Genomic DNA, 26096 nt, shown 5'->3' with positions numbered 1-26096 from the left:
ATTGTGGGCCTACATGTTCAGGGTTCCATACACCTTATTATGTGGCATTTGGATATTTAATTACCAGACACCATCTTTCTGATCAGTTTCCATTAGGAATAGAGCGAAGTCTGTTGAAAGTTATTCTGATGCATGTACTGCAAGTGACCAAATTTGCCAATTTCCAGTATCAGTAAACCACATTAGTTAAAGGCCACTGAAGAATTTTCCACCCTCTTCCTTGACATATACAAATAATTTAGGTCATTATGAACAGGTATGATGAGAACTCCCTTTGACAGTGTTAGAGAACACTCCCCCACAGGGCTGAGACATTGACACTCGCTCGAGATCAATTTGGGATGGGTCATGTTTGTTGGCTTTGTGAGAAGAATTAACACACAGCCCAACCTGATATAATACAGCAGACTACAAAATGTAAAAAACATGGCTAAGTCACAGGCACATAAAAATAACTGAACCTCACTTACTGACAATATCCTTAAAATATTCTCTGCGGGCTGCCTTTAATCAATTCCACTCTTCCTAAACAATAAACATAGTCACTTACAAAAATTATGTTCACCTCATCTTCCGTGTGTTTTACAAATCATATGATAGGATGAGACAATGGACAGATAGCCTGTCACCACCTAACTTACAAAGTTATTCCAAAATGTCCCATTGCACAATATTAAAGAATAGTGCAGTTCCTCTCAAATATTTTCTCACCGTGTGCGACTGTGATTAGAACTTCAGCTCTCAGAGATAAGGTAAAGAGTTTTGTTATGATCAATTGCCCGTAGTGAAAGTTGTACAGTTCCTCCCTAGGTTACAGCAGGGCTCTGTTCCAGAGAACTGTCCATATCCTGAACAGTTTACATGTTGGAAGTGTGGCCGTGGTTAATATATTTAAACCAAAACATAGGCCAACCAAAGGCAATATGTAATTAAACCATCATGTTGAATTCAACTATCTATATTTATCTGCAAGATGCAATGGTATTGCCATGAAATGAGTTCCCAGAAAGATGATTGCAGCTCCTTGGCAGCAAACAGATCCACTCTGCTGGTCTCCCAAAACCTTGCTCACTTGTACAGGTTGTAAAAGGGCAGACCTACTGTAGGAATGAACTGCACTTCAACATGTAGATAAAAAGGTCTTAGCTGTCCATCATCTACAGTGTCCAAGTTGCTTTCCTCATACTGCCAGGTTCCATTGAACTATCATTTTTTAAAGGAAAGACATAGATGATCCCATTGTTTGGTGAAGTCCTTTATCATGCTACTAACAGCCTGTGTGTTCATAATGTTACAGCCCAAAGTGTAACTGAGAACATACATGGCAAAGGACACAAGAAACTGGAGGAGTCGGCCACCATTCATCAAGATCTTGGTGATCCCATGCCATTTTATAGAATGATGCACAGCATGGTCTGAATACCTGAAAATCCTCAGCCTCCGCTTTGAAAGGTCACAAGGACTGCAACCCCCTAAACTCTTCCAGGCAGAGCATTCCAAAGATACACTGCTTTCAGAAAGAATTTCTGTCCATTTTATTCTTGCATGGTCCATCCCTTAACCGGAAACTTTAGACTCCTCATTCAGGCAAAGTGTCTTCTCCCCATCTAGCCTGTCAATCCTTTAAGAATTTTGTGTATTTCATGAGTTCTCCTCTCAAATCTTCTGAACTTTAATCCTTACAACTCAATGAACACAGTCGTCTAGCGGTCAGCACAACACTTTACAGTACCAGTGGTCTGGGTTCAATTCCCCCATCTGCCTGTGAGGACCTGCATTCTCCCCGTGACCACGTGGGTTTCCTCTCACAGTTCAAAGATATGCCGGTTAGTAGGTTAATTGGTCATTGTAAATTGTCCTATGATTAGGCTAGGATTAAATTGGGAGGAAGAGAAGTCTTTCTTGCACACTTATTTGTATACTTATCTCTAGCAAGAAATGTAGCTAGTGCACATCAGCAGGAAATTATCCCATTTGCATCCTGTTGGCAGTCGATGGTTGCGTTGCTGTGTGGTTCTGCCAGGTAATATTGAGTTTACCCGCCTTCCCTGAAAAGTAAATTTAAGCAGGCGGAAAGATCAAAAGAATCCAAAATTTAACTCGCTCCTGCTCCAGTACCACATAGTTCTTTTGCTCATTAACCAAGCGAGATGAGAAGACTTGCATCCAACACAGATCCTATCCCGTGATTTAAGATAAACTGTAACTTTACAAAGAGTTCAGAACTTTACAGAATGCTCGCACTTTTCCTTAGAGTAAATTATAATGAAATTGCATATACATACTCTACCTTCACAGTAGATACACAAAGACAGATTTAATTAGTGTGGCCTAGATAGCTGTTTATTTCGGAAAGCTGCCATTTTGGTCACATTACTCTTGCACACAACAGTATCCCGCATCCTGCCGAGTTACACGTTGAAGCAAGAATGAATGGTACGTCCAGTCGCATTAGTGAAACGTGCCCTGGTCATTAAATTTCAACGAGATTTTGCGCTGCAGTTTCAAGTCAAGTAGATTGCTATTTAACTATATACATGTGGAAACAAGGCAACATTTCTCTGGACCAGGGAGACACTGTAACTTAATTAAATCTAGAAATTAATTACGCAAGATAAACAACGTGCACAAATTAAATACTGTAGGATACAGTACAAATTAACCAGTGACACTTCGAATACCATGCAGCAGGGAGTTCAGAAGCCTAATGGAAGGAAGAAGCCGTTTCCCTGCCTGTCTCCGCATCGGAGTCTCCTGCCCGATTGTAAAGTGTCAAAGCGGATGTTTGATGGATGGGTGGGTCCCTTGGTAATACCAAGGGCTCTGCATACGCAGCACTCCTGACAAGTGTCCCCGATGGATGGTAGGGAGACCCCTACGATCCTCTCGGCCGTTGTCACAGTCCTTTGTAGGGACTTCAAAAGTTTGTTGAAAGTGACAATAATAAATAACAGCGAGGAAAACCGGTGCACCGGGATGTGGGCAAGAGTGCCGGCCACCGTATCTCTGCTTAACCAATCAGATGGAAGGATGGGTGAAACTAACATCGACAGTGGAGAAATTAGAGCTATTGCATTTAATTTCACATGGAGCGCTGGAGAAGGTCGGGAGGCGAATTGAATTTCGGATAATGGACTGCGACAAAAAGGGCAAGATAAAAGTTCTGATTTAATTTTCACTTTAAAAAATGTTAACCAGCTATATCCAGAAGGATGAGACTCCACGTTTGAGTTTTTATTCGGAGCTTTGAGAGAATTCCTTAACACCGACTGATATTTGCTAAGTTATTAGTAAAGGGATTTTCGACACTATCCCGGATTCTAAGCGTCAACCCCGCTCTAACTTTCTGTAGTGACTGTCGTTCATGTCCCTTCCCACATGGAGTCGGGCAGCAACACTGGCATGGGAAGAAGTTGGTGGCAGAGAACTCATTTCGGCCAGTAACCTCGCCTCGTCGATTTCTACAATTTATCTGACACTGCCTAGTCACTGTGACGTTTACACGCACTAAACGACAGCAAAAGCTATCATCTCACTTAAAATATGCGCCCAAGAAACTGACAGCGAGTAGTTTGTTTATCGCTGACTGAAGGAGAGAGGAGGATGACAGTTCACCCTTCGTTAAATAGCGGCAATATATATTAAAAAAAACATGCACCCGATTACACACATTAACACCTGAACTGAGAGGTCACTTGGAAAGTTTTAGCCTCCGTGCTGGGCGGGCAGAATAAAATAAATCACTTAAAATTGAGTTTTGTTGCAAAGCAAAATTAACTTCCTGGGAGGACAGAAACTCTTCGTTGGAAACCAAATGATGCGATTTGAAATCAAGTCAGCCCGTTAACGCTGTTCCGTGAATCCCGAGGGTATTCACTCTCAGCTGAAGCAAGTTTGCGTGTGGGACAACACCAGCTCCAACTGTTGCCTAATCGCTCAGGTATGACACCCACTGCTGGCACTGATAGTAACCCAAGCGGAACAATAGGTGTCACCCGGTGCCAGTTGAACCAGGTGTCTGCCGAATGGAAACAGCTCTCTCTGTGGTCACACTTCACTGTTTAGTGGCACAGGTATCTGGGGGAGAGGGGTTGTTCAGTTACAAATCCAACACGACGACACAAAAGCCACTCCACCAGCACCGGTTTTACATACCGCACACAGCACTGCTGACTGTCTCTTGCTGTGTGTCCCGTCCCTTCCCTTCCCAGAGTTTTCCCGGAACACATGACAATCCCAGGACATTCGCGACCCGTTCGCCGACTTCAAAAGTCCTAAAATTGTCCCGGGATAAAGGAAGATGCAGGAGAACGCAAGTTTCCCCATACCGCTGCCCACTCGTCGCAAGAACTGCAGGAATAAGCACTTACAATAAAGGACGAAACTTACCGCCGCCATCTCAGGACAGTCGCTACTGACAAGAGGAGGGAGCAGATCTGATGTAGTGGAGAGCTGGCTCGCCACTGCGGCCAGTTTCCAGGTTCCAGGGCTGAAGTACTTGTCTGTTAGGTTCTGTCTCGCACTGCACGCGATGTGTCCGGATTCCCGAGTTTATTTTCTCTGGAAACGTTTAGTGTTGCCGTTACATTTGCTCTTCGGGACTTTCTAAGTCACCAGAAGTTTTTTTTTGGTGTGCAGCGGCGCTTAACTCGACATAGTTAACCACTTTAACCCAGAAACCATTAATGCGGACCCTCCGTGTCACATTTAACTCTCCAACCGCCAGTGGCCTGACACCTTGCTGCCCATTGGTATGCAAAACTGTGTTACAAAATACGGGAAGTATTCTCAGGTGTTATAACTATCAAAATTCATTGTGGTTGTTTACTGAATGAAAATATTACCTTTAGGGTTCGGTCCCATTCAAAGAAAATGGCCCCAAATTGTAAGAGGTACATCTTCATTCTTCCAGATGCACCTAAAAGATCTCATTTACTGCCTACTGTTGTAGCCATTATTAACTCACAACTAACACATCAACTGATAATTGACCATTGGTTGATCAATGTATATGTAATTAGGCTGCACTGCTTCCTTCATTACATTCACCTATACACATTAAAACTATTTACTCATGTAAATCGTTTGGCACCTGGGGTGGGGGAAGACTTATAAATGCAAATCATTTTACCTTAAATTACAACAAAAAAATCAAAATTGAAACTGTATATGTATGTAATGAGTGGGCCCTGCCAATAAAATTTAACCTTGTAATGTCAGAAGAGAATTTCCACTCCACTTTCGAAACAAGGAGCAAAACTCTCACGAGATGTTAGAAATAAGAGGAAATCTGCAGATGCTGGAAATCCAAAGCAATACACCGGGCAGGCAGCATCTACAGAAAAGAGTAAACAGTCGACATTTTGGGCTGGGACCCTTGAGTCAAAAGATGTTATTTCCAGTTAGATCAACATTTGATTTCATTTGGGAGATTTTTATTTCAATCAACGGGCATGCTTTACTGTGAGTTTCAAAGAGCTGTTACAGGCCACATAAAAACATGAAAGCACGGATATCTACTGTGCTGAAATCTTAATCCTGGAAGAACTCAGCAGGTCAGGCAACACCTATGGAGGGGAATGACCAATTGGTGTTTTGGCCTGGGACCTTTCACCCGGACTGGAAAGGAAGGAGGAAGAAGCCAGAATAGGAAGCTGCAGGGGAGGGGAAGGAGTACAAACTGGCAGAATATAGGTGAAGCAAAGTAGGCCCGAAACCTCGATTCTTTACTGCTCTCCGTGGATGCTGCATGACCTGCTGAGTTCCTCCTGCACTGTGTGGGTGTTGCTCTGGATCTCCAACATCCCCAGAATCTCTTGTGTTTATTCAGATAAGGAGCTGGGTACTTTATGTAACCTTTGCTTTATAAGATCTCCTCAATAATATTTGTTGAAGCTGCTTTGATGGATTTTTTTTCTTAGCATTATGGATAGTGCTTAAGATAGCATTAAGCATGGATAGCATTAAGTCCCAGAACTGTCATTCCAGTTCCTTTCTTTGAACATCAATATGCCTCTCCAGCCTTTTTGTGTTTTCAGGATCTACCAGACTTTAAGATTGAATTTGCAGGATATTTCAGTTCAATCAAACCATTAGGTGAAGAAATCTAAGAGCAGAGTTTCCATTCATTTTCAATTGCAATAGGCCTGAGGTAGATTATCGTGAGCAGTTTCTCAGCTGGTCTCATGAGAATGCTATAAATAAATACATGGTTTACAGCTTCTCAGCAGCAACTTAAAGGATTAGGTGCCATATTCACTAAGTGTAGATTAATGACCAGCCAATGAGACTTATGCCCTGAGGAGTCGACATATACAACACCCTCCAAGGCCCAGGCAGATAAGTGTGATTCAAAGGGGGTACACTGTACTTAGATTTAACAACAATAACTTGAATTTGATTCTCTTACTGGCTTTGTATGATAAATCAAAACGAGGCAATTAACAGGAGCATTGCCAAACAGAATTTTAAAGCAGATCATATACTATTGGGACCGGTGACCAACAGCTTGGTGTGGACTTAGGTTTTGAGGAACATCGTCACGAGAAACTTCAGAGTTGTGGACACAGCTCAGACCATCACAAAAACCAGCCTCACTCTTACACTTCCTCCTTCCTTGATAAAGTGTGGCACATGGCCAAGTGGTTAAAGAGTTGGACTGGAGATCTGAAGGTCATGAGTTCGAGGCAGCGTGTTGTGTCCTTAGGCAAGGCACTTAACTACACACTGCTCCAGTCCACCCCGCTGAAAATGGGCACGGGCAAAATTCTGGGGGTTAACCTCGCGATGGACTGGCGTCCTATCTCGTACCTGCAGTTGCTTCACGCCACGGAAATCAGAATAAGCACCAGCCTGATGAGCCTATAAGGCTCGAGACAGACTTTAACTTTAACTTCTCAATAAAGAAGCCAACATAATCAAAGATGACAGCCAACACAGACACTTACACTCTCTCCCCTCCTATCAACAGAAGGTATGCAATTTTAGCATTCATTTCAAGAGGACTGGAATTTAAAAGCAAGGATGTAATGATGTGGCTTCATAAAGCATTAGTCATTCTGCACTTGGAGTATGGTAAGCCATTTTGTGCTGCATATCTAAGAACGGATGAGCTGGCTTTGGAGAAGGACCACAGGAGGGTTATGAGAACGATCCTGGGAATGAAAAGTTGAATGTATGAAGAACATTTAATGGCTCTGGGTTTGTACTCACTCAAGTTTAGAAGAAGGCAGAGCGATCTCATTGAAATTACCAAAAATTGAAAAGCCCAGATAGAGTGGTTGTGGGAGGATATTTCCAATAATGGGAGAGTCTAGGGAGAGGGCATGGCTTCAGAATAGAAGAAATCCGTTCAGAACAGGAATTTCTTTGGACAGGTGGTGATGAATTTGTAGAATTCACTGACACAGATGGCTGTGGAGGCCAAATCATTGGGTATATTTGAAGCAAAAGTTATTAGGTTCTTAATTAGTAAGGGTATCAATGGTCACAGGGAAATGGCAGGAGAATGGGTTGAGAGGGAAAATAAATCAGCCTTGATGAAATGGCGAGAGGACTCAATGGGCCAAATGGCCTAATTTTTATACTACAAGGATCGTGGACATCTTCTTTCCCACTGTACTAAGATATTTGAACTGTACCTGAGTATGATGAAATGGACTCTTGACCTTAAAATCTATCTCATTATGGCCTTGCACATTATTATCTGCCTGCACCACACTTTCTCTGGAACTGCAACATTTTATTCAGCATTCTGTTATTGTTTTCCCCTGCGCTACCTTGGTGCACTGTTGTAATGAAATGTTCTGAATTTTTTCACTTTGCCTTGTATATTTGAGGCTATTAAGCCAATCTAGCAGTTTAAGACAATGAGATAAGCTTCAAATATACCCAGTCTGGAGCCTGCAGAGATCAAAAAATAGAGCGGTGAAAAACAGGTCGGGACAGAAGGCTGAAGTAAACAGGGATTATAAAGAGCTGGAAACTTCAACAATAATAAGCATAATATACATAATGATCTGGGATGGTGGTGAATATTGAGAGCACACATTGAGAAGTTTGATGTTGTGGTGTTTGCTGAGCTTGGCAATTAAGTTGCAGATATTTCTATAGAATTCAAAGTTCAACTGAAGGAGTAGCCAATCAGAGCCAAGGCAAGCAGACAGGGGCCTATACAAATGTGTGCACTCTCAGAGAGAAAGACCAACAACTGCGCACCGAGGAGGTCACTTCGGCTGGTGATGAAGTGTCTCCAAGCTAATTGCCAAACTCAGTGAACACCGCAACATCAATATATAATAATTCTATATCATATATGATATATAATAAACATAATATACTTTGCAGTATGATTTTCATTGTTTTTCATTCTTGTCAGTCAATGTGGACGGATAAGAATAAATTGTGATGGACCTGGGGAGAACTGAAGTGGCATTGAAATTCCAAGCTCCAGGAAATCTAAATCTGCCTCTTCTAATTACTCCCTAGCATGCCCTCTGATGTAAAAAGTTGGTAAGTAATCAATGGATACTGGTGAGAATCTGAAACTTTGCTGGGAAGAACTTTTTGTTTCACTTGCTTTCAAGTTATTTAGATAAAGAAGCTAAATTCCTTCTATATGAACAAAAAGGTTTGAGGGCATGCTGGATATGGAAAGCGTTACAGTGCCTCACATTGATTATTCTGCACAGTATGATCACACTGTGATTCTGCAGGCACACGCACAGTTTGTAATGCTCATTGAATCTTCAGCTAACTAACCCTGAACTGACAATGGGGTGAAGTAAGTCTGAAGACCCCAGATAAAAATGTTAATAAAGTTAGCTGAAAACACAGAAGATAATTTAACAGGCATTTAAGCATTTTATCATGAAATATGCAATATTTTAATTTATAGTAGTCTTATTTGAGTTCATTGTGACTCATTCTGGGGCGAAAGTGAAACACAACATTTGTATTTGAGCGACATAATCATTTCGACTAATCCTTTATTTGTTTGTGTGTTTGTTTATTTGTTGACATACAATGTGGATAGGGAGGCCCTTCCAGCCATTCGAACTGTGCCACCCAGCATAGTCACAGGACAATTTACAATGATCAATTAACCTACCAACCAGTACGTCTTTGGACCTTGGGAGGAAACCCACGTGGTCACGGGGAGAATGTACTGGCAGAGGCAGGAATTGAACCTGGGTTAGTAGTACTGTAAAGTGTTGTGCTAACCACTAGGCTTCTGGTACATCTCCTGGTTGGATTTTCTGGACTTCTGTGTTAAAAACAATGCGAGGAAGGGCTGGATAAAAAGCCCAATTGAACCACGAGCCATTTCTCAGCAAGGTGGCGGCTTGACTTGCTGCCCATATTGAAGTGCCTCGGGCCAACTTCTCAACCATTCTGGGCAAGAACTCACTGGCAGGCTGCAAGAAGCCTGACAGCTTGGCCACTGACTGCCAGCGCTATCTAAGTGGCACATCAGCCAAGCTTCTGCCACTGCTGTCTCACCTCAAGTGATTGGCTTCAATCCACTTCCTTCCTGGATTGGCCTAGCATTAATCTCACCCATCAATCCTAGTCCAAGCCTTCTGGGACATAGTGCAGTTCTACTTTCATGATTTATTTGGTTCAGAACAACATCGTGGGCCAAATGGCCTGTTCCTTTGCTGTACTGTGCTATGTTCTATTTCAACTGGACTACATGTGGTCATTCTAAGAAGGAGCCAGCCAGGAGATGTTCTGTGGACTACGCTGATCTGAGTGGTGTAACAGTGGGTGACACTCCCAGTTTGAACTTAATTATCATAAAATAAGAAGTAGGAAACAAATCAGAAAAGAGATATGGAGTGGAGAAGTCAGTTGGAATCCAGCCATTTCACATCTGTAGTTGAAAAAGGTAGTTTCTTCCTCCACCTGCAGTAAAGGTCCTGCTTGACTTTCAAACAGATGATATTTTTATCAGTTATTTGTGGGTGCCAGCATGTTTCAATGGTTCATTGGTTCAATTTAATATCAGAGAATATATATAGGATACAACATGAAATTCTTATTCTTCACAGACATCCATGAACAGAACGAAACATCCCCAAAGTATGACTGACAGAAAAAGGTTAGATACTGAATTCCCCTTCCCCCTGCCATGCACGTGGCAGCAAAAACATCAAACCTTCCCCCTCCCCCTCCCCCACTTGCACCAGCAAAAGCATCAAACCCCCCTCCCGCTCCACCACCCGCCATACAAGCAATAGCAAGCCCCCAGAGACCATTATGTAGGGCCACAAAATACTGTCCATCCCAACACTTGGACCTCTCACAAGCTTTCTCTCTCTCTCTCACTAATGAGGGAGACAGAGAGATATTGCCCCTGTCACAGCAGGAGGGAATGCTGTTTTGATGTTACAATCTATTGCGTCACTTATTTCGACAGCAGCTTGCACTGCTGTCTCAATGTTTCAATCTCCCGTGATGCTTCAGTTACCGACATTTTCATTCTTCACTTGCCCCTGAAGTTAAGAGGAAGGTAAGACTCAATCACATTGTTGGGTCAGCAGTCACATCGAGGCCAGCAATGCTAATATCACTCAATTACCATCCCTCATGTACTATAGTTGGAATTTCCACAATGATCCAGTTTTTTTTATTACTGACACCAGAAGTTTAATTCCAGATTGATTTAATTTCTTCAGTTTAAGTTCTTCAGCCGCTGTGGTTGGATTTGAACCTGTCTCTTGGAATCGGTGGTCTGAATCTTCAGGTGCCAGTCCAGCTCGAGAAGGACTATGTACAAAACTGTACAGTGAGTGAAATATTCTTGAGTTGTAGTCACAGTTCTAACTGGAAGCACACCAGCCAACTTGCATGTGTCCATGATACAGATAAAACAGCCATGTTATAATGATCAAACAATCTGTTTCAGTTGTGGGTTAATTATTGATCAGGTTACCACAGAGAACACCCTATTTCCCTTTGAAATAGTGCAGTGGGATCTTTTCATGTCCAGGAAGAAAGGGATTAGCAGAGCAGAAAGACTGCCCCTCAAACAATACTGCAATCCCTCAGTACTCCACCTGCCTGGACTTCGTAATCTTGTCCCTGGTGTAGAAGCTGAAGCCGGAGTGTTTTGAGTCAAAAGCAGGAGAGCAGCTGCTGAGACATGGCTAATAGTCACTGCCATTGACATGACAATCTTTTTCCCAGGGCTGGGAGTCGGCAACTTTGAGGGCATAAAGTGAGAGGGAAGAGTGAGGTCAGCTGAGAAGATCATTGGGGTCTCTCTTCCTGCCATTACAGACATTTACACCACACGCTGCATCCGCAAAGCCAACAGCATTATGAACCCCATAAACCCCTCATACAAACTCTTCTCCCTCCTGTCGACTGGGAAAAGGCACTGAAGCACTCGGGCTTTCACGACCAGACTATGTAACAGTTTCTTCCCCCAAGCCATCAGACTCCTCAATACCCAGAGGCTGGACTGACACCAACTTACTGCAACTTACTGTGCCTATTGTCTTGTTTATTATTTATTGTGATGCCTGCACTGTTTTGTGCACTTTATGCAGTCCTGGGTTTGTAGTCTCGTGTAGTTTTTTCTGTGTTGTTTTAACATAGTTCAGTGTAGTTTTTGTATTGTTTCATGTAGCACCATGGTCCTGAAAAATGTCTCGTTTTCACTGTGTACTGTGTTCAGTTATGGTCGAAATGACAATAAAAGGTGATTTGACTTGAAGAGATTTAATAGAAATTTGAGGGACAACATTTTTACTTAAAGTATTGTGTTTATAGGGAATGATCTGCCAAAGGATGTGGCTGAATCCAGTACAATTCCAACCCTTAATGGAAAATTGGATAGATAGATGGATTGGAAAGGTTTAGAAGGTTATGAGCTAAACGCTGCCGAATGTGATAGCTAAGATGGAGCATCTTTGGTGACATGGACCAGATGGGCTGAAGGGCCTGTTTCTGTACTATATGATTCTATATCTCAATGATAAGCTTCCTTTGTGTTCAGGCCCAGTGAGGTAAAATTAATGTGTGTAACAAGGAACAAAAACACTCAAAACACCCATCACAACTGCATCCGAGGACAGGTGAGAACTGGAATATGGCAAGGTCCAAAACATAAGAGACAGAAAGACAAAGAGCTCAAACTAGGGCTGCAGTGAGAATGCATTGGTCCCTGGACAGCACAAAAGTATCCACCCATTGAATGTGGGCCAAAGTGGATTGGTATGAGTACAACAATGTTTCAAGATATTAGACATCTCAATTAGGTCACACCATCCAAATTCTATCAGTAATGGTTCATTCTGATATTACAGGTTGAGCACCCTTTGTCTGAAATGCTTAGGTCCAGATTTTGGATTTTTATGGATTTTGAAATATTTGCATCTAAATAATGAGATACCTTGGAGATGGGACCCAAGTCTAAACACAAAATCCATTAACATTACATATATAGCTTATACATATACCCTGAAGGTAGTTTTATATAATATTTTTAATAATTTTGTGCATGAAACAATAATGTGTACATTGAACGATCAGAAAGGTAAACTATCACTACCTCAGGCACCCAGGTGGCTGTTTGGTATCACCATCTTTCCTGGCTGTGAAATTATGTGCTACCAGAAAACAGTCTTTGTCTTACACTTGTTCATCACATATATATATATACTGATGCAGCTGTTCAGTGGGATAGATTTTCATCAGTGGCAAACTTGGCCAAGGCATCAATGAATTTCTCTGCTGCTTGGTGATCAATAACACACACAAAATGCTGGAGGAACTCAACAGGCCAGGCAGCATCTATGTTTGGATTTCCAGCATCTGCAGATTTTCTCTTGTTGGTGATCAGCAGAAGCTTTATCGCCACAATTATTTTAAAAAATCAATGCCATGCCTTTGCTTAAATTTCTGCAGCCTCCTTGCTAAATATTCACAATTACCTTCAACTTTCATTTCATCATGATAGATCTTTGCTCGTCTCGTGGTCAGCATACCATTAAGTGGTATATACTGTATTCACTCTGACACTGACAAATCCACTCTTTCAATACACATCAAGATCTTCCATTTCTGCTTTAACCAATGTTTTTCTATTTTTCATTAACTTTTATTCATTATACATGTGAGATCACTTCACAGAACTGTCTGTGGTGTGCAGAGACCTGTGCATTATCTGGGAACCTTCATAGCACCGTGTGGAAATTTCCATTTGTGAGATCATGTCAGCACTCAAAAGAATTCGTATTTTGGAATTTTCAACAAGGGGTGCTCAACCTGTACTTCCAAGTTTCACATTCTGCGGGGCAAGTTAAAGTGCTGCCTCACACATGGACTTGGCAGATTGCACAGGAGTTCTCAACTGCTTCAATGAAATTGAATGGTCAAGCACAGTAAGACCACAGGCAGACATTCTGTTCTGCAATGATGGTAAAATAATTTCATTTCCCCCCAACAAAGATGTGTTGAAGCTGTGAGCAACCAGGATGCTATGTGACTCTTTGTAACCGATAGTTTAATACCTAAATCAAGTGAGTTTGTCTGAATTCACCTTTCCCCACTAATGCACATGCACCTCATTGACTTCTGAAGCTTCTCCATAATATTTTCCCTTACAGCTAATTAAGCTTGTGCAACACCAAATTATTTCTCATCTTTGTTTCTGCATTCTTTGCTGCTAAGTAATTAAATCAGTCCTTAGCAAACGTGATCCGAGCATTCATATCTCAAAACTCAATCAACATGTAATGTGGCTCATCCTGATACCACATTTGTTGGATCCACAGTCAACAGCTTGTTAGGGATCATTCTGAGGTTATGAAATTATGTATAGCATAAGTATGAATAAAGAAAGATGAGAATCTTCAGGAGATGAAGCTTGTACAAAATTTAACTTAGAGTAACACATAGAAAATGCTGGACTCCTAATGATGAGTCTCAGATCGTAACGTCAATTCTTCGTTCATTTCCATAGATCCTGCCTGACCTGCGGAGTTCCTCCAACATTTTGTGTGTGTTAATCTGAATTTAGGGGATCTGCAGACTCTCTTGTGTTTACAATTTAACTTCCAATTGATTCTTTGTAGCCGGATATGCTGCAACTGTACCGGGTACTGGTGAGGCCGCACCTGGAGTACTGCGTGCAGTTCTGGTCTTCATACTTGAGGAAGGATATACTGGCTTTGGAGGCAGTGCAGAGGAGGTTCACCAGGTTGATTCCAGAGATGAGGGGGTTAGACTATACGTGGAATGTACTCACTGGAATTCACAAGAATGAGAGAAGATTTTATAGAAACTTATAAAAATATGAAAGGGATAGATAAGGTAGAGACAGGAAAATTATTTCCACTGGTAGGTGAGACTAGAACTAGAGGACATAAACACAGGATTCAGGGAAGTAATTTGGGATGGAGATGAGGAGGAGCTGCTTTTCTCAGAGAGTGGTGAATCTGTGGAATTCTCTGTCCAATGAAGCAGTGGAGACTACCTCAGTAAATATAATTAAGACATGGTTGGACAGATTTTTGCATAGTAGGGGAATTAAGGGTTATGGAGAAATGGCAGTCAGACAGATGAGTCCAGGGTCAGATCAGCCATGACCTTATTGAATGGCGGAGCAGCTCTCGACAGGCCAAATGGCCTGCTCCTGCTCATATTTTTTATTTTCTTACGTTCTTATGTTCTCTCTCCAAATTTGTTCCTCTAAATCCTGCAGACTGCTGGATGGTCTGTAATATAGCCCAGTAACGTGATCATACCTTTCTTATTACTCAGTTCCAACCATAAAGCCTCACTAGATTTCTTCAGTCTGTTCTGATGGAGCACTGCTGTGACATTTTCCCTGACTTGTAATGCCTCCCACTCTGTCATGTCTGAAACAATGGAACCCTGGAATATTGCCCTGCCAGTGTTGCCCCTCCTGCAACCAAGTTTCACTAATGACTACAATGTCATAATTACAGATGTTGATCCATGCCCTGAGCTCATCTGCCTTTTCTACGTTACTTCTTGCATGGAACTATACGCAGCTCAAGACACTAGTTGTACCATGCTCAACATTTTGATTCCTGGCTTTGTCTCAGGTCTTACCAACATCTGTCTCTACAACCTCTCTACTAACTGTTCTGGCACTCTGATTGCCACCCACTGCAGCTCTAATTTAAACCCCATTGTACAGTATTCGCAAACCTTCCACTAGGTTCCTCCAGTTCAGGTGCAAACCATCTCTCTATACTGGTCCCACCTTCTCTGAAAGAGAGCCAATGATCCAAAAATCTTGTGCCCTTCCTCCTACACCAACTCCTTAGCCATGTGTTAAACTGTATAATCTTCCTAGTTCTGGCCTCACTAGCACGCAGCATGGGTATCAGTCCTGAGATCACAACTCTGCTCTTTAACTTAGCACCAAACTCCCTGAACAGCCTGTGCAGAACTTTGTCACTCGTCCTACTCATGTCATTGGCACCTACATGGACCATAACCTCTGTTCTGTTCATCCTCCCATTTAAGAATGCTGAGCTCTCAATCCAAGATGTCCCGGGCCCTGGCACCCAGGAGGCAACATACCATCTGGGGATCTTGTTCTTGCCCACAGAACATTCTTTCAATTTCCCTCACTAATGAATTCGCTATCATCATAGTACACCTCTTCTCCCCTCTTCCCTTCTGAGTCACAGAGCTAGAGAATGTACCACTGTGACTTTCCTCTGTTAGGTCAAACCCCCGCCCCCCCAACAGTAAATAAAGTGATATACCTATTGTTAAGGGGGATGGCCACAGGTATACTCTGCACTAGGTTCCTAACCCATTTCTGCTTCCTGACTGTCACCCAGTTTCCTGCATCCTGCACCTTTGGTGTAATTACCTCCCTGTATGGCCTACCTGTCATCCCCTCAGCCTCCCGAATGATCCGCAGTTCATCCCGTTCCAGCTCCAACTCCCTAACACGGATGGTCAGTAGCTGCAGCTGGATGCACTTCTCACAGTCGTAGTTGTCAAGGACACTGGAGGTCTCCCTGCCTTCCCACAGCCTGCAAGAAGAACATTCCACTGTCCTGCCTGGCACTTCCACGGTTCTAACCAAGTAAATGTAAAGAAGGGGGGAGAAATCTCTACCTACAGCTCTTTTTTTAACTGAAGCTTCTCCCTGCCGAAGCGTCAAAGAACAAAGCCTCAAAATCTGCCCTCTGACTCTGTCCACTTTGACGATCACTGCTCCCCTTGCCCCTGCCTTCCTTTAATTTGTTCTTGCTAATCCACCCCAAGCACTGATTGGTGGCTGGTCAATGCTCCAAAAAACTGCTGAGAGTTGCGGCCTTTTATACTTGATCAGTGAACCTGAGTGAAGTCAGTCTTCTCAAGCTTCTGATATCCCGATTGGTCGCTGTTCAAAGCTCCAGTATTGAATATCAAAAGTATTGAATATTCAAAGTGGTTCTGCTAGTTGGGATGTGTTACTATTGTAAACATGTAATCCTGCAAATGTACTTGACCATATTCCAAATTTAGTATTATAATAATTGAACTATAGTTAATCAGTTATTATCTTTGTGTTAAAGAAGTATAAAACATTATGTCAGGAGAGTGAAACTTATTTAGATTCACCCGGAGTCTCTCTCTCCTGGAGGTTTGTTGTGTGTATAAAGACTTTTATATTTCTTAGTGTTAGTCAGTCACAACACAGCTGTTCAGGCCGTTTAGGTGCAAGAGTGAAAAAGCAAATCAGAGGTGGAAAGAGCATAACAGGAAATGGAGATAAACTGTGTATTAGCGTTCCTATGCATCAAAAACACACTTGGCCAGCTGATATCCAGTACTGACCCAGCATTGGATATCTGCCATTCAGACCTCATGTTGACTGGATTTTAACAGAAAGTTAAGCATATATACACTCAGTGAGTGTATTTTTGTGGTCTTCCGCTGGTGGAGCCCATCCATTTCAATGTTTGACATGTTGTGCATTCAGAGATTCTCTACTGCACACCACTGTTGGAATATATGGCTATTTGAGTTACTGTCACTTACCTGTTAGTTTGAACCAATCTGACTTATCTCCTCTGACCTCCCTCATTAACATGGTGTTATCACCCACAGAATTGCTATTCACTGGATTTGGAAAAAAAAATTCTCATACCATTCTCTGTAAATTCTAGAGACTTTTGTCTGTGAAAATCCCAAGGTATCCACAGGTTCCGAGACCCTCAAACTACCCTGTATGGCACCAACATGGTCAAAGTCGTTTAGATCACATTTCTTCCCATTCAGAGGTTTGGTCTGAACTACTAGAGAACATCTTGACCATGGGTGACTGGGTGAAAGCAGGTTTACAGATGTTCCTAATAAAGTAGCCACTGAGTGTACTTTGGCTACTAAGCCAATTTCAACAGTAATAGTTTGTAAAACTAACTATATCACCTTCCCCTCGGTTCTGACCCACATGGATAACATTTTCATCAAAGAGATGATTCCTTCCACGGCACCATCTTCACAGGACATAGTTAAGAATGGATTTGGGCACAGCAGGCTAGGCTTGCACAGCTAGAAGAGATATTGTCCAATGCATTACAGTTCATAAATGAATAGGATGGCAGGATCAGCTGGCACAACACACAGGAAACACAGGAGGAACTCAGCAGGTCAGGCAGCATCCATGGAAAAGAATAAACTGTTGACGTGCTGAAGAAGAGTCTCGGCCTGAAATGTCAATTATTTACTCCATAGATGCTGCCTGACCTGCTGAGTTCCTCTAGCGTTTTGTGTGTGTTGCTTTGGATTTCCAGCATCTGCTTGCTTTCTCCTGTTGAGGATCAGCTGGCGGATGCTAGTTTTGCTTGACTGAACTCACAGAAGGGGACCTGTCAATGAAAAGAAGAATGTTAGGGAGCCAGCAGCTGTGTAAGGCACTGGCACTGGTGGTGAGCACATTTTCGAGATTACCAGAGAAGATGAAGGAGACCAATTCAAATATTCATGGGTGGACGTTATGGTGAGGAGATCTTCTTGAAGTGCCTCTGGTGTGGAACAAGAACTACATGGTACAGATCAGTCCAAACAGATCCTGACTATGCCGTATACCATCTATACCAGCACTTCTACGGCATGAAATCTATTGACAGAGGGTCTGCAGGATCAAAGAATAGGAATCATAGATGTAATGGCACAGAAGGAGACCATTCAGCCTGCCGGTTTAATGCTGGACCACAGCAAAACCATTCCATTAGTCCAATTTCCCCCAAGCTTTCCCTGTGATCTTGTGATCTACAAATTATTCTTTATAGTGGCCATCCAATTTATCTTACTATGCCTGAATTGACTCTATTTCCACCATTCACACAGGGAATAAGTTGCTGATCTTGCATGAAAAGTTATTCTTAAATCTTTTGTCCAAAACTTCATATTGCTCATCCTTCTCTTCCTCTTCATCTCTGCTGTCCCATCTGATGGTTTAACTTGGCACACCATAGTTATAATAGAACCCCACCTGAGGACTGATAAAGAACACCTCCACTCCTATTCAGAGATCCTCCATCTCAACCATACCAATAGTCCCATCTTGCCAAACCTATTTGTTCAACCAACACACACTGTTGACAGAGCTTCTCCCTATAGATGCTGCCTGACCTGCTGCGTTCCACCAGCATTTTGTGCGTGTTGCTTGAATTTCCAGCATCTGCAGATTTCCTTGTGTAAACCTATTTGTTGTATGCTTGCAAGGTGACACCTGCTGCTTAAAGTCTTCACAGTTGACATCAGCCATGGGTGAAGGTATCACTTGACACTTTATAAACAATCCTCAGGCCAGGGTTGTTTTGGTGCAATTTTGGAAGGACTTTCTCATCAGTTGAGTGCAGAGAAGTATCTTCTCACTGATGAATGTTGCTGGTTGGTTATGGGGAGCCAGGCCTGCCATATGTGTCATAAAAGATGCCCTGCCCATGCAGCAAGATAGGTAATCAGCACATAAGCTCTTTACTACTTCTGTCAGAGGCTGGATATTCTGTGTGGAATGATTCCACTTCTTTCCATCAGCTACAAACCATAATCTAAGAATATCAGTGGTGTGTGGCAGCCCCAATGATGCTCAGCAAGCTCAACATCATACATAATGAATTTATCTGCTTGACTGGTAACTCATATATCAGAATCAGGTTTAATATCACTGGCATTGGTGTGCAACTTGTTGTCTTTGCAGTAGCAGTACAATGCCATACGTAATAATAGAAAGAGATGTGAATTACAGTAAGTGTATATTAAGCAGTTAAATAAGTAGTGCAAAAATAGAAATAAAAAAGTAGTGAAGTAGGATTTAATGCCCCCTCAGGAATCGGGTGGCAGAGGGAAAGAAGCAGCACCTGAATCATTGAGTGTGTGCTTTCTGGATTCTGTGCCTCCTTCCTAATGGTGGCAATGAGGACAAGGAATGACCTGGGTGATGGGTACTCTAATGACAGATGCCACCTAGTTGAGGCATCGCTCTTTGAAGATGTCTTGGGCTACAGAAGCTAGTGCTCATGATGGAGTTGACTAAGTTTTCAACTCTCTGCAGCTTATTTCAATCTATGCAGTAGACCTCCCCCACGCCTCCACCAAACAGTTGGAATTCTCTCCATGGTATATCTGTAGAAAATTTGCAAGTGTCTTTTGTGACATATCAAATCTCCTCAAACTCCTAATGAAATATAGCCACTGTTGTGCCTTCTTTGTAGCTGTATCGATATCACCATAGCTCCCTTTGTTTAGTTTACTAACCAGCTACCACACACGGTTCAGCAGGTTGCTATGGCTTACTTGGCAGTATCTTGCAAACTTGCTAGTAGCAAGAGTAGCCAGCACATCTGAACATTACGATGGAATCAGATTTGGATTCATTAATTACCACATGTACATCAAAACAAACAGTGAAATGTGTCATTTACGCTAGCAACCAACACGACCTACGGATGTGCTGGGGGCCAGCCTGCACCTCATTCCAGAACCAATGTAGCTTGGCTCAGCAGAACACAACAAGCAGTAAAAGAAACCCCAGCAAAACGGGCCTGTTCCCTCCCACCCGGACACTCACACAGAGAGCCCTCCAACCCCAGGACAGGCCTCTGGGTCTTCATTCTCCTGTCTTTGGAGATTGGACTTGCTCAATTTCCTTTTCAAGTCACACACCTTCTAGACTTGCAAATGCGTTATTTCATGGTGGCAGTGATTGAACTGACTTTATTACTTACATCCTTCATATACATGAGGAGTAAAAATCTTCACATTATGTCTCCATCTAAATGTGCAATGTACAATTTATAGTAATTTGTAATAAGTGGTATATACAACAGGATAGTCAATATAACATAGAAATACAGTTGTATCAGCATGAATTAATCAGTACAGTGGCCTGGTGGAAGAAGCTGTCCCAGAGCCTGTTGGTCCTAGCTTTTATGCTGCGGTACTGTTTCCTGGATGGTAGCAGCTGGAACAGTTTGTGGTTGGGGTGACTTGGGTCCCCAATGATCCTTCGGGCCCTTTTTACACACCTGTCTTTGTAACTGTTCTGAATAGTGGAAAATTCACATCTACAGATATGTTGGGCTGTCCGCACCACTCTTTGCAGAGTCCTGCGACTGAGGGAAGTACTGTATAGTTCCCATACTAGGCAGTGATACAGCCAGTCAGATGCTCTCAATTTGTGGAATGAGCTTCCTGTGTGGAATGAGCTTCCTGTAGAAGTAGTAGAGGCCAGTTCAGTTGTGTCATTTAAGGTAAAGTTGGATAGGTATATGGACAGGAAAGGAGTGGAGGGTTATGGGCTGTGCGGGTAGGTGGGACTAGGTGAGATTAAGAGTTCGGCACGGACTAGGAGGGCCGAGATGGCCTGTTTCCGTGCTGTGATTGTTATATGGTTATATGGTTAATTGTGCCCCTGTAGAAAGTTCTTAGGATTTGGGGCCCCTTACCAAACTTCTTCAACCATCTGAGGTGAAAGAGGCACTGTTGTGCTTTTTTCACCACACAGCTGATGTGTACAGACCACGTGAGATCCTCGGTGATGTGTACGCCGAGGAATTTAAAGCTGTTCACCCTCTCAATCCCAATTCCATTGATGTCAAACAACACACACAGAATGCTGGTGGAACACAGCAGGCCAGGCAGCATCTATAGGGAGAAGCACTGTCGATGTTTCAGGCCGAGATCCTTTGTCAGGACCTCTTCATCAGGTCTCGGCCCGAAACGTCGACAGTGCTTCTCCCTATAGATGCTGCCTGGCCTGCTGTGTTCCGCCAGCATTTTGTGTGTGTTGTTTGAATTTCCAGCATCTGCAGATTTCCTCGTGTTTGCTCCATTGATGTCAATAGGGGTTAGCCTGTCTCCATTCCTCCTGTAGTCCACAACCAGCTCCTTTGTCTTGTGACATTGAGGGAGAGGTTGTTTCCTTGACACCACCGCGCCAGTATGGTGATTTCTTCTTATGTTAGGGTGGCAAATGAAGAAATTCCTTATTTATTTATTTACTGAAATATAGCACGGAATAGACCAGCCAGTAACCAATGCTCGATTTAACCCTGGCCTAATCATGGGACAAATTATAATGACCAACTAACTTAGCAGTCAGTACGTCTTCGATGGGTGGGAGGAAACTGGAGCACCCAGAGGAAATCCACACAGCCATGAGGAGAATGTACAAACAGTGGCGGGAATTGAACCCGGGTCACCAGTTCTGTAAAGCCTTCTGCTACCGTGCCGCCCCAAACAACCTTCTCAATTTGCCTTCATCTGTTCGAGTGCAGCAGTCAAATAACATCGCTCCCCAAGGGCAGTTCGAGAGAGCAATAAATGCTGGCCTTGCATGCGACAGACAGCTTGCGATTGAATAAAGAAAACCAGAGATGTTTTAAAATCACCATCAGATGCCGTTTCATATGCTTTGTTGGGAATGATTTACAATTCCATATGAAATTGGACTCTTGGTAAGGCATGTTCTGGCCTCTGGGGTCTGAATATTTTAAATTGTGCTCTGCTATGTTCTGCTGCAGATTAAGTTCATTTATTAATTCTGTCCAAAGTCCCTTTGCTGCCTTTCTACTGGTGCATTACTTCCCACATTTTGCTAAGCTCTTGCACTTTCTTTTGAATGTTCCCCTGAAAGTCATGCTGATCACTGCGGTTTAAGTTGCCACAATAAAATAACTTGCGCTCTGCAAATCCTCCAGATACACTTCAATTGGGAGATTTGGAAAAGGATTATCTCAAAAGAGATCAAGAGCAGATACAGAAACATCAAAGGCGATCTTTTATCACACATTTGGTGATCCAGGACTTCCCACTTGCCTCATGGCAAGCATGAACTGAAAAGACATTGATATAACTAATGTATATTACATTATATACTGGATTACGGAGCCACATGCTGGTCAAGGCAGGAATAAAATGATAGTACAGATGAATGAGTGGCTGAGGAGTTAGTGCAGGGGGCAGGGTTTCTGGTTTCTAGACAAGTGGTACCTCCTCTGGGGCAGGAATGCTCAGTACAAGAGGGACAGGTTGCACCTAAATTGAAGGGGAATAGATATCCTGGCTGGGAGGTTCATGAGTGCTAGTCAGGAGGATTTAAACTTGATGGGAAACAGAGCATCAGGTCACAAAGTGGAGGTATGCAGAGGAAAAGAGATGTCAGGGCCTGCCAAATCAGGAGCAAAGTAATAGTTACAACAGGATGGACAGTTTGAAGTATGTGTCTTTTAATGCTCGGAGTATTATGGGTAAAGGTGATGAACTTAGAGCATGGATCAGTACATGACCTATAATGTTGTGGCCATTATAGAGACTTGGTTGAGAGAGAGACAGGAATGGGTAAAGTCCCACGGCTTTGATGTTTTATAACAGATATTTCCACCTTTAATATCTCTATTTTTCCCTTTCAGGGTTCTTTTGAAGCCCCTGACATGAAGTTACACGATGACTTCGGTTCTTTGCGGGAATGGGACCCGCTCTCGGGGTCTCACAACTGGCCGTTATTCGATATGCTAAGGATGCAGCCTAAGAGATTAGCTCACCTTCAGAGATCCAGGATCTCAAGCTCTGGAGACAGGCGGACCGAAGGTTTCCCGGGAGGAAATCGGCGTGTCATGGGAAACGGAAGATCTCTGGGTGTGTGCCCAGAGACCTGAGATCTTTGGGCACAGAGCTCGGAAAAAGTGACGTAATGGACTTTTAACATTGTAATCAGCAAGTTGTTTGTTATGTCTCCCCTCTCGCTGCAAAACAGAGACACCCCTTTTTCCCTTATTAGGGAGAGCGAGAGAGAGGACCTGTGGTGTGTTGAATACTGGGTGAACAAGTAGACTTTGGAGTACTGCAATTCTATGTCTTTGCTGTTGCTTTGCTGCACACCAGTGAGTGGGGTGTTGATGATTTTTTTTGCTGGTGCGGGGGTATCATTGCTTTGCTGCTGCTTTTGCATGGGAGGGGGGATCTGGGGGGCTGTGGGGTTCTAACATTTAACTGTCATTCATTCTTTGGGGCACTTCTCTGTTTTCATGAATGGTTGTGAAGAAAAAACAATTCAGGATGTACATCGTATACATTTCTCTGACATTAAATATACCTTTGAAACCTCTGAAATAGAGAGGGAGGTAAAAGTGGGGTGGGGGAAGGGGGAGACGTACTACTAATGGAACAACTCACAATGACACACAGCGAGGACATAACAGAAAGCATGCCCACTGCGTCTATATGTGTAGAACTCAGAAATAGGAAGGGTGCAATTACCCTGATGGGATTGTACTACAGATCCAACAATAGCAATCAGGACATCGAGGAACAGGTATGGAGGCAGGAAAGGTGTAAAAACAACAGTATGCTTTCATGGCTGACTTCAACTTCCCTAATATAAACGGGAACCTTCTGAGCACGTGGATTAGATGAGTCATTTTTTCGAGGTGCTTCCTGGACGATCTTTTAAAGCAATGCTGTGTGTAGATAGTCCAACAAGAGGAGAGGACGTACTGGATCTGGTATTGGGTAATGAGTCAAGCCAGGTGACCAACCTTTCAGTCGGTGGTTAGTTTGGGAAAAGTGACCATGATCCCTTCATTTTTAAGATCGCTATAGATACGGATAAGCCTTCGCCTTGTGGGAGAGTGTTAAACTGGAGCAGGACAAATTATGAGAGCGTTATTCAGGAACGAGGGAGTGTTAATTGGGAACAGTTGTTTTTGAGCAAGTCCACATCTGACAAGTAGAGGGTGTTTAAAGACCAACTGAACAGAGTACAGGGCAGGTATGTTCCAGTCAGAAGGAAGGACAAGGATGGCTAAATAAGAGAACCTTAGGTGTTAAGGGAGGTGATGAAAGGAAGTGTACAGTGCCTTGTAAAGGTACTCACCTCCCAACCCTTTGTTCACATAAATGAGTATTACAACCAAGGATTTTGATCACTTTGACTGAGAATTTTTATTTCTGAATCACTTGCTCATTTTTCCACAGTAGACCCTGAAAGAAAGAGCAAATCGTAAAGCTTGAAAAACTAAAAATTCAAAAACTGAAATGTTAGCAATTCAAAAGTATTCATCCCCCTTTGCTCGGTAGTCTCTATTAGCTTTACACAACATGGTGGCGCAAGATTTTCCTATTCCTCTTTGCAAAATTGCTTGAGCTGTGCCAGGTTAGCTGGGGAGTGGCAGTGGATAGCAAAGTTGAGGTCTTGCCAGAGATGTTCGATTGGGTCAAGGTTGAGGTTCTGACTGAGCCACTCAAGGACATCAATTTTCTTCAACTGCAGCCTCTCCATCGTTGCTCTGGCAGTGTGCTTTGGGTTGTTGTCCTACTGAAAGACAAACTTCTTCCCCAGTTTAAGATTTCTGGCAGAGGCTAGCAGGTTTTTATCCAGGATCTCTCTATATTTAGCAGTATTCATCTTCCCATCAATCCTGACCAGATTTCCAGTCCCTGCTGATGAAAAGTATTCACATAGCATGACACTACTTGCACCATACTTTACAGTAGGGATGGTTTTGCCAGCTGATGGGCAGTATTAGATATACATCATATATACTACTTAGTGTCGAGGCCAAAAAGTTCCACTTTCGTCTCATCCAACCACAAGGATATGCTTTTTTTTAGCCAGGTCTACTTCCTTACTCCCTACCTTCTGTCTAAGACCTCTTTCAGAGTTGATGCCTCCAGAAGACACGGTACATCATTAAAGACCCCTCACACCCTCTCCATGAATTGTTTGTTCTTCTGCCATCAGGTAAGCGTTACAGGAGCATCAAAACTAAAACCACAAGGCTACTAATCAGCTTCCTCCCACAGGCAGTAAGACTGCTAAATAGCTGCTCTACCTGACTCTGCTTTGGACACTTTTAACTTGCACTGGACATTTATAACTTGTTTTTAACTGACATGTGGCTATTGTGTTTTACTATTTATTGTTATGTTTATTATTTAGTGTTGCATTTGTTATGTTATGATTGCACTGCTCCTGGAAAACACTGTCTCATTCTGCCCTGCAGAGCTGATGTACTGTCAGAATGACAATAAAGTTTTTGAATCTTGAAATCTTGAATCTTACCACTTTTCCATAAATACCCTTTTTGTGCAAGCCCTTAGAGATTGTGGAGCCATTAACTTCATCTCTAGTTGCAGCCACTGACTTCAGCAGCTCATTCAGACTTTCTGTTGGTATCACAGCAGCCTCTCTTACAAGTCTTCTCTGGTGACTGAGTTTAAAGGGGTGCCTTGACGTAAGCCGTGTTGCTGTGGTTTCATATTTTTTCCACTTTTTCACAATGGTCTGCATTGAGCTCCGAGGTTTGTTCAGTGCCTTTGAGATGGTCTTGTACCCTTCCACTGATTTGTCCTTCTTCAATATCATTTCCCTGACTTGTCCTGAATACTCCTTTGTCTTCATTTTGAATTGGTCTGTTGAAAATCCACTATTCTGTCGAAGCTTACAGAAAGAGGGGGTATTTATCTGGGTGATCCTTCAATTTTCTACATCAACAAATTGGGTGAGTTGGTAAGGTAATATACAACGTACCTGAGGAATGTTAGTGTACAAAAGGGTTAAATACTTTTTTAGCCTCACAATTTTGGTTTTACTTTTTAGTAAATTG

General features: G+C 42.7%; 1 protein-coding gene and 1 long non-coding RNA gene across 2 annotated transcripts in view; one reads left to right on the top strand and one right to left on the bottom strand.

Annotated features, from left to right (window-relative positions):
- Positions 1-5108, bottom strand: part of LOC132382451 (zinc finger protein basonuclin-2-like) — a 318584-nt gene extending 313476 nt beyond the window's left edge. The window contains exon 1 of the mRNA XM_059952659.1: positions 4390-5108. Within this exon, the coding sequence (XP_059808642.1) occupies positions 4390-4398 (9 nt within the window). The 5' untranslated portion in view covers positions 4399-5108. The remainder of the gene's footprint in view (positions 1-4389) is intronic.
- Positions 5109-6915: 1807 nt separating this feature from the next.
- On the top strand, positions 6916-23418 carry LOC132382452 (uncharacterized). The gene is made up of 3 exons (XR_009508317.1): positions 6916-6973; positions 8378-8511; positions 22902-23418. It is a non-coding gene; the product is annotated as an uncharacterized LOC132382452 (long non-coding RNA).
- The last annotated feature ends 2678 nt before the right edge of the window (positions 23419-26096 follow it).

This window comes from Hypanus sabinus, chromosome 28 (genome assembly GCF_030144855.1).
Source record: "Hypanus sabinus isolate sHypSab1 chromosome 28, sHypSab1.hap1, whole genome shotgun sequence".
NCBI lineage: Eukaryota > Metazoa > Chordata > Chondrichthyes > Myliobatiformes > Dasyatidae > Hypanus > Hypanus sabinus.
Note: the sequence above shows the minus strand (reverse complement) of the source record. Positions and strands in the feature narration are given on the sequence as shown.